General features: G+C 34.7%; 1 protein-coding gene across 7 annotated transcripts in view; it reads left to right on the forward strand.

Annotated features, from left to right (window-relative positions):
- The window catches only part of PSPC1 (paraspeckle component 1), a 63772-nt gene that overhangs the window by 20890 nt on the left and 30776 nt on the right, over positions 1-12106 (forward strand). For 2 of the 7 annotated variants that reach the window (XR_014186697.1, XM_082076383.1), the window contains exon 7: positions 9830-9887. The exons of the other annotated variants lie outside the window; for them this stretch is intronic. Coding sequence is in view for 1 of the 2 variants with exons in the window: in XM_082076383.1 (XP_081932509.1) it covers positions 9830-9887 (58 nt within the window). In the remaining variant the exon portion in view is untranslated. The remainder of the gene's footprint in view (positions 1-9829; positions 9888-12106) is intronic. 7 annotated transcript variants of the gene reach the window in all.

The raw sequence follows: 12106 nt of genomic DNA on the forward strand, positions 1-12106 counted from the left end.
GCTGTCTACAGCTACCTGGAAGGAGGTTGTAGCATGGAGGTTGTTGGTCTCTTCTCCCAAGTAACAAGTGATAGGACAAGGGGAAATGGCCTCACATCACACCAGGGGAGGTTTGGATTGGATATTAGGAAAAGTATCTTCACCACAAAAGTTATGAAGCACTGGAACAGGCTGCCCAGGGAACCGGTGGAGTCACCATCCCTGGAGGTGTTTAGAAGAGCTATAGATATGGCACTTAAAGGCATGGTTTAATGGTGAACTTGATAGTGCTAGGTTAATGGTTGGGCTTGATCTTAAAGGTCTTTTCCAACCTAAATGATTCTATGATATGAAAAAGACAACATGATGCCAAATCAGTTTTTTCAGGCTTTGTTTCTCTTTTATATATGGTGCTGTTTTTTATAATTCTTTTAAAATTTGATAGAGTCCTTGTGTTTGTTCCCCCCTGCCCTCTCTGAACTATTAAACATTTCTTTGTCTATAGGGGAACTTGTATGCTCTTTAGGTAAGAGCTACCTATTTTTGTTTATCCCTATTTATCCTTATTCATTGTGATTCCCATTGTGTCCCTGCCGTGATTCTGACCTTTGGATCCCTAGTACATAAATAGTAGTTTTTGTTAGATATCATTTGATGAAAGCAGACACTATCTTAAGAGTTAATGTGTGGGGACTTGGGCCAGGGGATATAACTAGAAAACAGTTTTTATTAATCTGTTCTGATTTGTTTGGATGACCAGTTTCTCAAACTTTTTATTAAAATAGTAGAAATGTCTGGTACAATGTATATTGTTTTCCTGAGAACTCTGTGTATTCAAATGGTAAGCATCTTTCTTCATTAAGTCTACCTTATCTTGCTCCTCTTTCATGGTATGTGACATCCAGGTTGTATAAAATACTAACTGGAAAACTGTGAAGAGCAGGAAAACTGTGGAGCCTGGTTTCATGGCAGGAAGTTTCACTGATGCTTCTTAGTTCATGTTTTATATGTTTAAGCACTGCATGTGTGGACACGCCAGAATTTTGTTGAAGAAATCTTAAATATTGAACTATTCTGACTGTAAGCAACATTCATAATGTATAAAAGAATATATTTGTTAGAAGTTTCTCCTACAGGACCTCGTTTTAGCAATGAAAATTTGCCTCGATCTTGGTTTGAAACTTTGGTTTTCATATTTGACTTGTGTATTCTAGTCGCTTGGTAGCTCAGATCAGTTATGGGATAGCAACTACAGTTGGTGGGGTCTTTTTTTACAGTTTAATCAGCATATTATCTACTTGGTGAGGAAAGATTGCTAATGCAAATGTCTGGAAAAGAGCCATATTTAGTGTACTGTGGCTATAACTAGTGCTGCTTTTTAAGTGTTTTAAGTTGATTTTGCTATGTTATATTTGACATTCCAAGTCAGAGGCAGTTAAATTTTTACATAAACACGAAATGATGTTATTCTTGGCTAGTTAGGTTTTTTTCCTAAGTAAACATGGATGATTTTCACTGCATATCATCGTTGGTATTGCAGCTGGGGAAGACGGTTGTTTTGAATCAGTGAAGTGTTCACTCTGTTTGAATATTTGTGTAGGTTTGTTTCCTGTGCAAGGAAAACTTTTAACATTTGTGAAATATAAAATGCAGCACTGTTTTATAGTACCCAGTTTTCAGTTAAATATTTTAATGTGTTTCTGCATGATGGTACAGTTAGCCCAGACTTCCTTGCCAGTTAAACAGCCCTTCAGCTCCACACCCATCAGGATGAATTGTGGAGTGCATCTTAAATTATTTGCAACTTGTTCTGTGAATGTAGGGTATCCTCCATGCTTCCGTGGATGTCTGTTTAGATATTTACCTGCTCTCATGCTGTTTCTACAGCTAAAATAAACCCAGAACAATTCTAAGTTGCAGCATGAAATTCTCTAATATGCCTCTGAAGATGTGAATATGTTGTGAATGTACTGTGATTATCTTACATGTACCAATTGTGAACTGGGAGATACAGAGATAATACTTTCAGAAAGTGGTTTTGCAGGTAAGTAAACAGTTGAGTGCCTTGAATTGATTACAAATGAAAAAATATTTGGGTGCTTTTCAGCTCTTGATTAGTATTTTAAATTGGTGTTTTTAACTTCATTATTGCCATTCAAAAATGAAGCTAATAGAAATCTGATAAGTGATTTATATATTGGTTCCATGGATTTAACGTGGCTCTTGACCCTGGCAGAACTGAATTAGTTGACAGAATGTTGTGATGATGAAGTTGCTATTAAAAGAGTTTATATACAGGTATCCTCTTTTTTTAAAAGAATTTCCAGATCTGTTGAAGTGATTCACTTCTCTAAGCACCCTTGTCTTGTAAAAAATGGTTTCTGAATTTTACCTTAAAATATTTGATAAGCAGAATTTTATTTTCTTTCTGATTGTTAGTTGTTAGATCAAGGAGAAATTTTGACAGAATACTTCTGTTTCTGTTTGCTCTCAAATGGTCAACAATGTTTGGGGAAAAAAAAAAGTTCTGTCTCTGCAGTTATACTCTCAGAGAGTTTAATTTGTCATAGCCATAGACACTGAAGGAACATGATAGGGTTTTCCTTTGCCTGAACAGATGAGGTAAAGATTGAATAGAGGCATGGAATTAAAACATTTGGATTTTATTCCTGGCTGCTGTTTATATGTAAATTGTTTTGAGCCAGAATTTGCCATCTGTAAACAGTGACATTTTGGCTGGTGAAGATTTTCCACAGGTTGTGAGAAAATGAGGAACTATAGTTAACTTGCCTTTTTAGTCAGTTTTATGCTGTTGATGTTAAATATACAGTATTTACTGTATTATAACAAATGGAAGTGGGAGAGGTGGGAGCACTATAATCAACAGAGCAGGTTCTACTGTAGATCTTGTTTCAATTTAGACTCTTTTTTTTGTCAACAAGTTTAGATTGTCATTTGAATTTTCGACCTGTAATATAGCATTATGAAAGAATGAGTTTTGTGTCAAACCCGCAGTAGCTTATGTGATAAAAGGTCTTAAAAGGCACATATGCTTTTAAATGAAAATATATTTATTCTTCCTTTTATTCAAGTTGTTGTGACTTCTGGATATTTTCTGTAAAAGATTGCAATTCTCAAGCCTAGCATCTAAGATCACTAGATAAAGACATTCAGAAAAATCTATATGCCTGTACACAACATCTGTAGTACTAATGGTCAGTTTTTAGTATTGAAGATGGCTAAATATCTCTACATTGCTGAATTCTCAGTTGTCTCCATGATAAGGTGTCTATTAATGAATGTCTTTCAAAAAAAAAAAAAAACATTACCTTTTCTGGCTCAGACAGTAAGTATTCTTTTTGTTCACTTGTTATGAGATGAAAACCAGTAATGATTTTTTAATAATCTTTTCACATAGTTTTGAATTTTGTTTATCTTTTCTAGTTCATTTGACTTACTGTTTACAGCAGTGGTTATTTTCTGCAGCTCATGACATAGGAGTGAGAAAATGTCTCAGTTTTATAACAGTTGCAAGTATTTTGGACTGTTCTCCTATGTAGTTACATTCTACCTCAAACTTAAATTTTGAAAAACAAAAAAACCCCCAAACCCCACAATTTTTGTCAGTATCTTACCATTTTACTGAGAGTGACGCATTATTGCAGACCGATTACACTCTTAGCCATTTTCAGTTGACTTTTTTTTGAAACAACTTCAACCAGCTCTTAACCTGTCTTCTTGCATTAGTATTTTTTTACAAGATATTTTAGTTTTCCCTTTGTAAATTTTGAAGTAGTACCTGAAACACATTTCCAGGCTGGAATAATTTCCTGGTATGCCATATGGACGTTGATGAATAGCAGGAGTGTTTCGGAATCTTTTGTGTTTAGAAAAATAACTTTACTTTCCTCTTTCATTGGTGTTTTAGTCCACATTTTATAGAAAGAAATTATTTTTAATCCGGTTTTAGTTTTTGATTGTGTAAGTATATACTCACATTTTTCAGTATGTTGCATGTTTTCTGTCTAAGAGAAATAACTAGAAAATTTTCAATTAAAAACGAAACAAAAAACCCAAGACAAAAAGGAACACCTGAAATGTAAGTAAAAACTGGTAGATAGGATAATGGTTCTTCTGCATTTCAAAGCAAAGACCAACATGTGGACCAACATGCTGCCTTTTATAAGCAGCAGTCATATCTAGAAGGTATGAAATACAATTTTTCTTGGCCAGGGTGCAAGAACTGCAGGTATACTAATGTACTTTTCTGTCTTTTGACAAAGATTTTGAGGAAAATTTAAAATCTCACAAGTCATGTTGAAACAAGTCTGAAGAAAGATGACTTGCAGCAATATGTTCTGAGATAATAGTAATGTAACGATTGCTCATTCTTGAATGTTTTCAATAGTTGTAATCAGATTGCATTAATAAGACTGTGCAGTCTTAATTAGTGAAAATCTTTTGAGTGCTAGTGCGTACAATGACATTTACTCTACAGTGTTTAGTAAAAATGTGTTGCAGTCTCCTTGATGCTCTTAAATTTGAGGGGCCTCCTAGTGGGCTGGCTTCTTTTAGAGTAGCATAGGGACTGTCCCTTCTGCATTAAATAATATTTTCTTTCAGAGGATTATTAAATGTTGCTGATTAGTGAGGTGTCCCCTAAATGTCTTTGTAATGTGAGTAATATTAGTGCAATTAAACTACTTTCTTTGACAAAATTGTCAGTGTAGACCTGATTTAAAAGCATCACCCGAGGATTGATGTGTTGCAAGGGAGTCAGCTTTTCTTCACATTGGGTTTTGATTACAGCTGTAGGAGAATGACTTAAAAGCATACTGGGAGGATCACCATTGTTTCACACCGTACTCTCCCCAATAAACCCCAACAACTTGTGTGTTTTGGAAAGTAGAAGCTAGTTTTACCTAAACAAAGGAAGATCTTAAACTGTCTTCAATCTTATAAATGAATGACTGGTATTAAAGATGAATTGGAGAGAATATGTAACTTTCTTTTTGAAGACAGTTTCTTCTAAATCTGTAAGACAGAAGTATTAAGTATATGTGTGTTCTCTCACACACAAAACTGCAATCCATTTCTATCCCAGTGTTAATGTGTGTTAGGTGATGCACTGAAAGGCTTTTCAATACTTAGTTAATGAAATTGTACAATGTAGTACTATCCTACCCAATTCTTTATTAATCCTATGTAAAATATACCAATACATTAAGGCTTATGTTTTTAATATGCTTTGTTGTAATATAAATTTAGTATTATTTTTTATTACAATGCATCTGTGATTTAAAAAAAAATTATTTGAGGTAAAATACTTTTTTGGTATTTTTAGAGAATAACTTCATCTTAGGGTAGTAAGTATTTTTGGCTCGTTTTAACTGCATTTGTGTTTTTTCTGTGGGGTTAAGGTGCTGAGGACTGCCCTCAGCAGCTGGCTGCTCTCCCAAAGATGTAGAAGGGAAATGAGGGAAGACCACACAGAAGCTGAATTTCTTTCTTTGTTCCCAAAACAAGAAGCACAGGAAAAAGATGTAGTGCATGGAAGTTTTTCCCAGATACATTCCTATATTTTTTCTGTTAATTAGTTTTAAAATAAATTACTGATATTAATGTTCCAGTTTAGGTTTACCGGGTAAGTGTTCTTTTATGCTGTATCTCAGCATTATTTTGTTCACCATTCCTTAGCTGAAAGGTGAGTTAATAGTCCTGGGTTAGTTGGGAAGTGCATCTCCTGGCCACAAACACTTGAAGAAAAGTGGATGATCTCTCGTGTTAATATTTCTGTTGATATCTATCTTTTTGCTTTTCTAAAATATGCCATGCCATATTGATTCCATACCTTTTTTTTTTTTTTTTTTTACAGTTTTGTTACTGTAATATTGCTAATTTGGATACAAGGTTTTTAATTTTCTTTGGGCTGCTGCAATTGCAAGACCCGTTTCTGGGGGGAAAAGTAGGATTAGTTTGTCATTTAAAAAAACCCCAGTTTTTTAACTACTTGTGTTTTTATTTTCAATGTGAGAAGATAATTGCTTCTGGTACATTCTTCAGTATTGATTCTTGAGTATCTTTTCAAGACAGTTCTATGGTTTTATAGAGTGAATTTAAAAATATACTAATATATTTTTTAAAAAGGGAAGAATCATCTTGGCAGTACTCTGTTTACTTAGACTGCTGATGGTGATGGTGGTGTAAGAACGTTGCACATGATACACCTCAAATGCTCAAGAAATCTTGTTTCTAGTACTTGTAAAAAGGGGAAAATCCCTACTACGTGAAATGTACAGTATATATGCAATTTGAAAACTGGGTGCATTCGGTATTTTTGTGTAGATCTGCTTTTTGCAGTTGACATTAAAATGAGTTGGGATTGTGAGGAAATTTCATTTTCAATACTTGTATCTGACATGATTGGCAAGTATAAAGCTATAGTTGCCATTTTAGCAGTTTTTGTAAAAGCAAATTACTCAGATGAATCGGATCTTCTAGAGGTTTGTTAGCATTAATTTTGAAGTATTTTACAAGAGCCCTGCAACAGGAATTATTTGGAAAGCTTTGTGTAAATAATTATCATTTTGCAATAGTATGTTATTGTTTGCTTCCATCTGTTTTTTCTTTTTCTTCTTTTAAAATCGATCTTCCCAAAGTTAAATTGCGCTTTACTACACATTCTTACTTATGGCTTTCTTTCCCCCCCTATAGTTACGTATCATTCATTTTAATTGTTCTCTTCCAGTTTAAGTTGTTTTGCCAGGTACTGGATGACTTCAGAGATTCTTAATCACCTCCCTACATATTTCTCTAGTAAAAGTTCAGCCTTCTCTCTTGCTACTCAATTTTAACTCCCTGTTCTGGGTGGCTGCAGGGGAGGGGCTGAAGCAGGCTGCTACTCAACAGAAGAATAGGCAGTCGCATAGCGAGGAAAAGCAGCTCTGAGAAGATAATGCTGTCATTGTTATGTTCTGCAAAGAGCTTGAGTGTCCAAGAATGAAGCTCTCAGGTGGGCTGGAATATCAGCCGACACTGGTTTGGCTACTCAGCTGCCTGTTGGTATTCCTTTCTGTGTCGTAATTTAGGCAAAACCTGTGGAATAGTTGACCTAACTTCACGTGCAGTAACTTTTTTATGCTCCCATAGTACTAGGACATGATTTGTGTGGGATAGCACTGAATTTTTGTTATCATCCAGACTCCTGCAAATAGAGGTTTTGGCAAATTATCTAAGTACGTGTCTTTATAGTTAATATGTCATGTGTTACACTAATGACACACGTTGTCAGTTAACATTTTAAATTGAGTATTTTCTCTGATAGAGGCCTCATCTTAAATTTGGTGATTCCATGTTAACTGTACAGAAGCATTTCCCCATGTTGAACGTTCAAAAGAACGTAAGTTGTCAATGTGCAACAGTGAGAATAATAATATTTTTGTAGGCACGTTCACAGATTAACAGGCAACAGAGATCATAAGGCATATTTATAGGTCTTCAGTCTATAGCTGAAATGTTTTTATATTGTAAGAACTAAACACCAAAGTTAAAGCTACAAAATGGCAAACAATTACTTAATGGTTTTTGTTACAAAGGGTAGACTAGACTTAAAAATCACAGGTTCTACCCCTCTCTTTTGTGTATTTATTGTTAACTGAAGACTGCTAGCATTTCAAGCTGAGAAAAAACAGTGGTTTATTGCTAGGAGGAAGTGTAGTGTGCTTTTTTTAAACAAAGTATATGTTATAGCTTGCCAATGCTTCTTTCATTTGCAGAGAAAATGAGTCAAGTTCTAGTAACTAGTACAGCTTTATAGCTCTGTACTTAACAACCTTATCCAGCTGGTGTTGTACTTGGCCCTGCCTTATATGGCATGTTTCACATTAAAAATAATACCACCAACCTGAGATGCATTGAGTAAGTTATGTGCAGTAATTCAAAATCTGGTACTTGCTGCTGCAGGTAAAGAATATCTCATAGCTGTTTGTAGCATGTGCTGTTTTCACACACGCACATATGCACGTATGCATGCATGCACAGTCTGAGTGATGTAAACTGACAGCCATGGTGGTGTTCTGCCATGTGGGGCTAGGGTTTGACATTAAGGATGACGTACCACTTGTCCTTCTGCTTCTTCGTGTCAGGGCTGAGCTGTAAAAGCAGACTAATATCAACAAGGTTGTATGCTGATTTTGTGACTTACTCATTGGTATCAGTTTGTGGGTATGATTGATCCTAATAGGGCTGCTGATTTTACTTAAAACTTTGGTTGACAGAACTGTGAAAGGTCTGACAAAGTACTTCTGTTATAAAGGTTTTACGTGAGTTCGAGGATCAGAAGAAGAGATCCTTCCTGATGCTCATCAGTGGCCTTTCAGAGCTGGAACTTAAAACCTGCCTGTGTCTTTTAGTTACAAGGCCAGCCTTTTCCTCTGCACTAAGCCATATTCACTTGAAAATAGTGTATAATCTTCTTAAGTATATTTTCTAGGTTGATATGAGTTACGAGAAACAGAGTTATTGACCTGAGAGCCTTTTGTCATGTATCTTACGACAACTTCCCATACCAGGATATTTTTGCAAAACTATTGACTCTGTTCTGTCAAATGTTGGTGTCTGCTGCTTTAAGTGTATGAAGATAGAAGACTTGCATTTGGCATCCCAAACATGATTGAACAAACAGGAGGTTTGCGAAACGATGAAAACAGTATGAATGTAATTTGATTTGATTAATATTTCAGTTTAAAGGCTGCTCTTAGCAAGACTGTTTCGGTTGCCTAGTATATGGAATTGCTTTCAGAGTGCATCTGAAATTATACTCTTATATCACAAGTGGAATGATTTTCAGAATCTAGTAGATTTTTTTGCATATACTTAGTGTTAGCTCAAGAATGGAATATACATGAACGTTCTTGCAGAAAATTAATTAGACAAATTTTTTGCTTTATGTTTTATTAGTTTTCATTTTGAACTATAAATTTGTTTCTATTTTATCCATTTGATGTAAACAGTAATAACTAAAATCCCTTGGAATTATCTGTGATAGGTGTACTTTTTTTTTCACGTAAATGATGATTTTTGCCGCTCTTGGTACTGTCATTTGAGTGTTATTTCACAGCAGGCCGTGGTTCATGATCAGTAATGTCAGAACTCTTGCTGTTGGATGACTGAGCATCAGTTGAATCTAGATCAGTTTGGTGTGTTTGTCTATTTACTGTAAATGCATATATAATTTGATACAATATTTCTATGCTGTTTTCAAAATGATGGTAACTGAACTGATGTAGTAGTAGTGTGATATAATCTATAAAAAAGTGAACCACCACTAACTTAAGTCAAAACCATTTGAACAAAGGTGAACTGGCAGATTGAGTTTATGTACCGTAATGTAACATATCACAACTTGGTTTCCAGTCAACGTAAACGTTTTTGAGTTGTGAAGCCAGATTGACTGTATTATTGAACCACGGCCTTTAGGCAATACTGTAATAAGACCTCTTTATTTACAGTTAAAATGTAAATATACTTCTTATTAATGAAAAACACTGTGAGAAGATGGAATAATTTGTAGTTGATCACATGACTGGGAGTTTTAGACTGCTGCATCTGATGAATGAAATTTGTGATATTTAACCTTTAGCATTATGCAAGATAATACAGCATTGCTATATTGAACTTATTCCATTTTATTTTATAAGAACAGGGGACTATAGTTAACTTCATGCCTTGTACATTTTTGTAATCAATTGAAACTTTTGAAACTTAAACATTTTTATTTTCATGGAGTAAATGGGAATGTTTTAAGTTCTAAGAATGATAGGTTGACCATGAAAACTATGTTTGCTTTCAGAGAGAACAGGAAATGAGGATGGGTGATATGGGTCCTCGTGGAGCAATAAACATGGGAGGTAGGGATCTGAAGGAAAAGGCTTCTGTAATGTAAAATTTCTTTTTCTTTGGGACTGTACATGTTACTCAAGCACTATTAATTAGTAACAACTACTGGTAAAAAGGAGCAAACAGTATTAGGAAGTTTAAAAAAGCTCACATATTTTGCTTCCAAACAGCTGGTTTTTTTTCCCAAGGTGTATCTTTATTTTATTGTTTTGACTGCCTGTGGGAGAAAAATATGATGTGCAAGTTAAGAGAAACAAAAGGCAGGGAAAGGTGATGCTCTGGAAATCATCTGATACAAAAGAGGAATTTTCTGTTCATAAAGTATTTGGTGTTCTTTTGGAGGGACTACCAATTCAGAGAAGTTGGGTCTGTAATTGCATGCAGTGAAATGATATAGAGCTTGAAATTGATAAGTTCTTGTTGACATACATGACAAAAAAATTATTAATAATGTGGTTGCTGTTCTACTAATTTATTGCAAGTCTGTATTTGCAAATATTCTCTCTTCACTTCTGTGAATTAAAATGTTGTCACTGCTAAAACTGTTACTCGGAAGTGTAGACAAGTACATTCTTAATAATTAGTGCTTGCTCCGTATTATGCAGACTGAAAGAGTGTGGAATCTTACTTACCCAGAATATCTGCTTTTAAACAAGACTGAAACTTAGAATATTTATTTAAAAAATAAATCTTACTAAACTGTATTAACTGCCAATATATATTTCTGGGAAGCTTCCTGATAATTTATTTTAAATTAAGATGATAATGTAAAGAAAAGTTAATACTATTTTAGATATTTTAAACGTGAAAGTACATACCAAACTTAGAAAACATTTTCACTTGACCTTTTGAGTAATGTGAATTTATAGAGTACTGAATCTGCTCAGTCCAGATTTTAAAATACATTATTCACCAATTCTTTGCATCTATTAACTGAGACACATTTATAGCTGTAAAATACAAATAGGCTTTTTCTTTCAGTGAAGATTAAGAGCTTTAAGAATAATTCTACAGGAAGGCATTGTTGTGAAGTTGTCTACAAATAATAAGCTGAAACATAAGTTGTGACCAATGTGTTGTGGTTTTTTTTTGTTGTTTTGTTTTGTAGTTGTACATCTGCATGTTATTGCAGTCTACTTAAAAATTTAGGAGACTTTGCAGATTTAATTAGGAGACTTGGTAAATCTTGGTACTGTGCCAGTTTTCCAGATCCACAAGATACATGTTTAAAATCTATATGTAAGAAGTGTATTTATAGCTGTCAGTTCACAGGCCTTTTCTTGTCAGGTTGTAATGCTTAACAGTGATGTTCATTGTAGTCTTGTTTTGTAAGGTTTGTGCTATGACTTGATTTTAAACTTGATACAATGCTTATAGAAATAAACTTGTAGTTCCAAAAAAAGTTATAGTAACAGTAAACTACTATTTTAAAAAGGGAAAATTATCCATAATGAATAGTTAAAGATAGTTTTTGTTTCCACAGTATCTGGATTTTAGGTTAGCTCACTGCAGATATTTTGTTGTTTTTGTTTGTTTTTCTTTGGCCCATTAACAACCCCACTGCTACCACCACCAAAAAAACCCCAAACACCCAGTAGGTGTTTAAATAGTAGAGCTTAAATTATTTGTCTTGGAATCCTTTCTTAACATTTCTGTTGGAACTGTAACTTTATTTTTAGCTGGCCTTTACCTGTGCTGTTTGTGACTTCTCATGACGTGGGCCCTTGGGGAGCTGGAGTATGCTCAGTAATGGAAATACCCATGTAGTAGTGTTATTAAAAAGCAAGGTGCCTCTGTGACAGGTTTAATTAGTGGTGGGCTGACTTGCACAGGGCCACTCTTTTACATTGTTTTCTGCAGCGAACATGTTCTGAGAGAATCCATATGCCTCATCTTAACTGGATCTGTAACATGAAAGTTCAGCTGAAAACTTCTCAATATGAAAAAAAAATATTTTTTTGGCAATTTTCTCTGCATTGATAAGGATTATTGACAGTGGCTTGTTGCCAACTCTGCCAGACCTTGGCATGTGCAGTTTGGACACCTCCAGATTGGAGAAAAAGACCTTTAAAGTCTGTGCCTTGTGGCATGAACACTGACTGATTTGTGTCTGTTACTGAACCTGGCCAAGTGAATAAACTGCTCACATCAGTGTCCTACCAAAAAGAATGGGCAAGCAAGTGGTTAGTTCTTAGGGTCTTCTTTGGAGCTAGAAGGACCTCAGAGGTAG

This window comes from Streptopelia decaocto, assembly GCF_964273445.1.
Source record: "Streptopelia decaocto genome assembly, chromosome: 1".
Lineage (NCBI taxonomy): Eukaryota > Metazoa > Chordata > Aves > Columbiformes > Columbidae > Streptopelia > Streptopelia decaocto.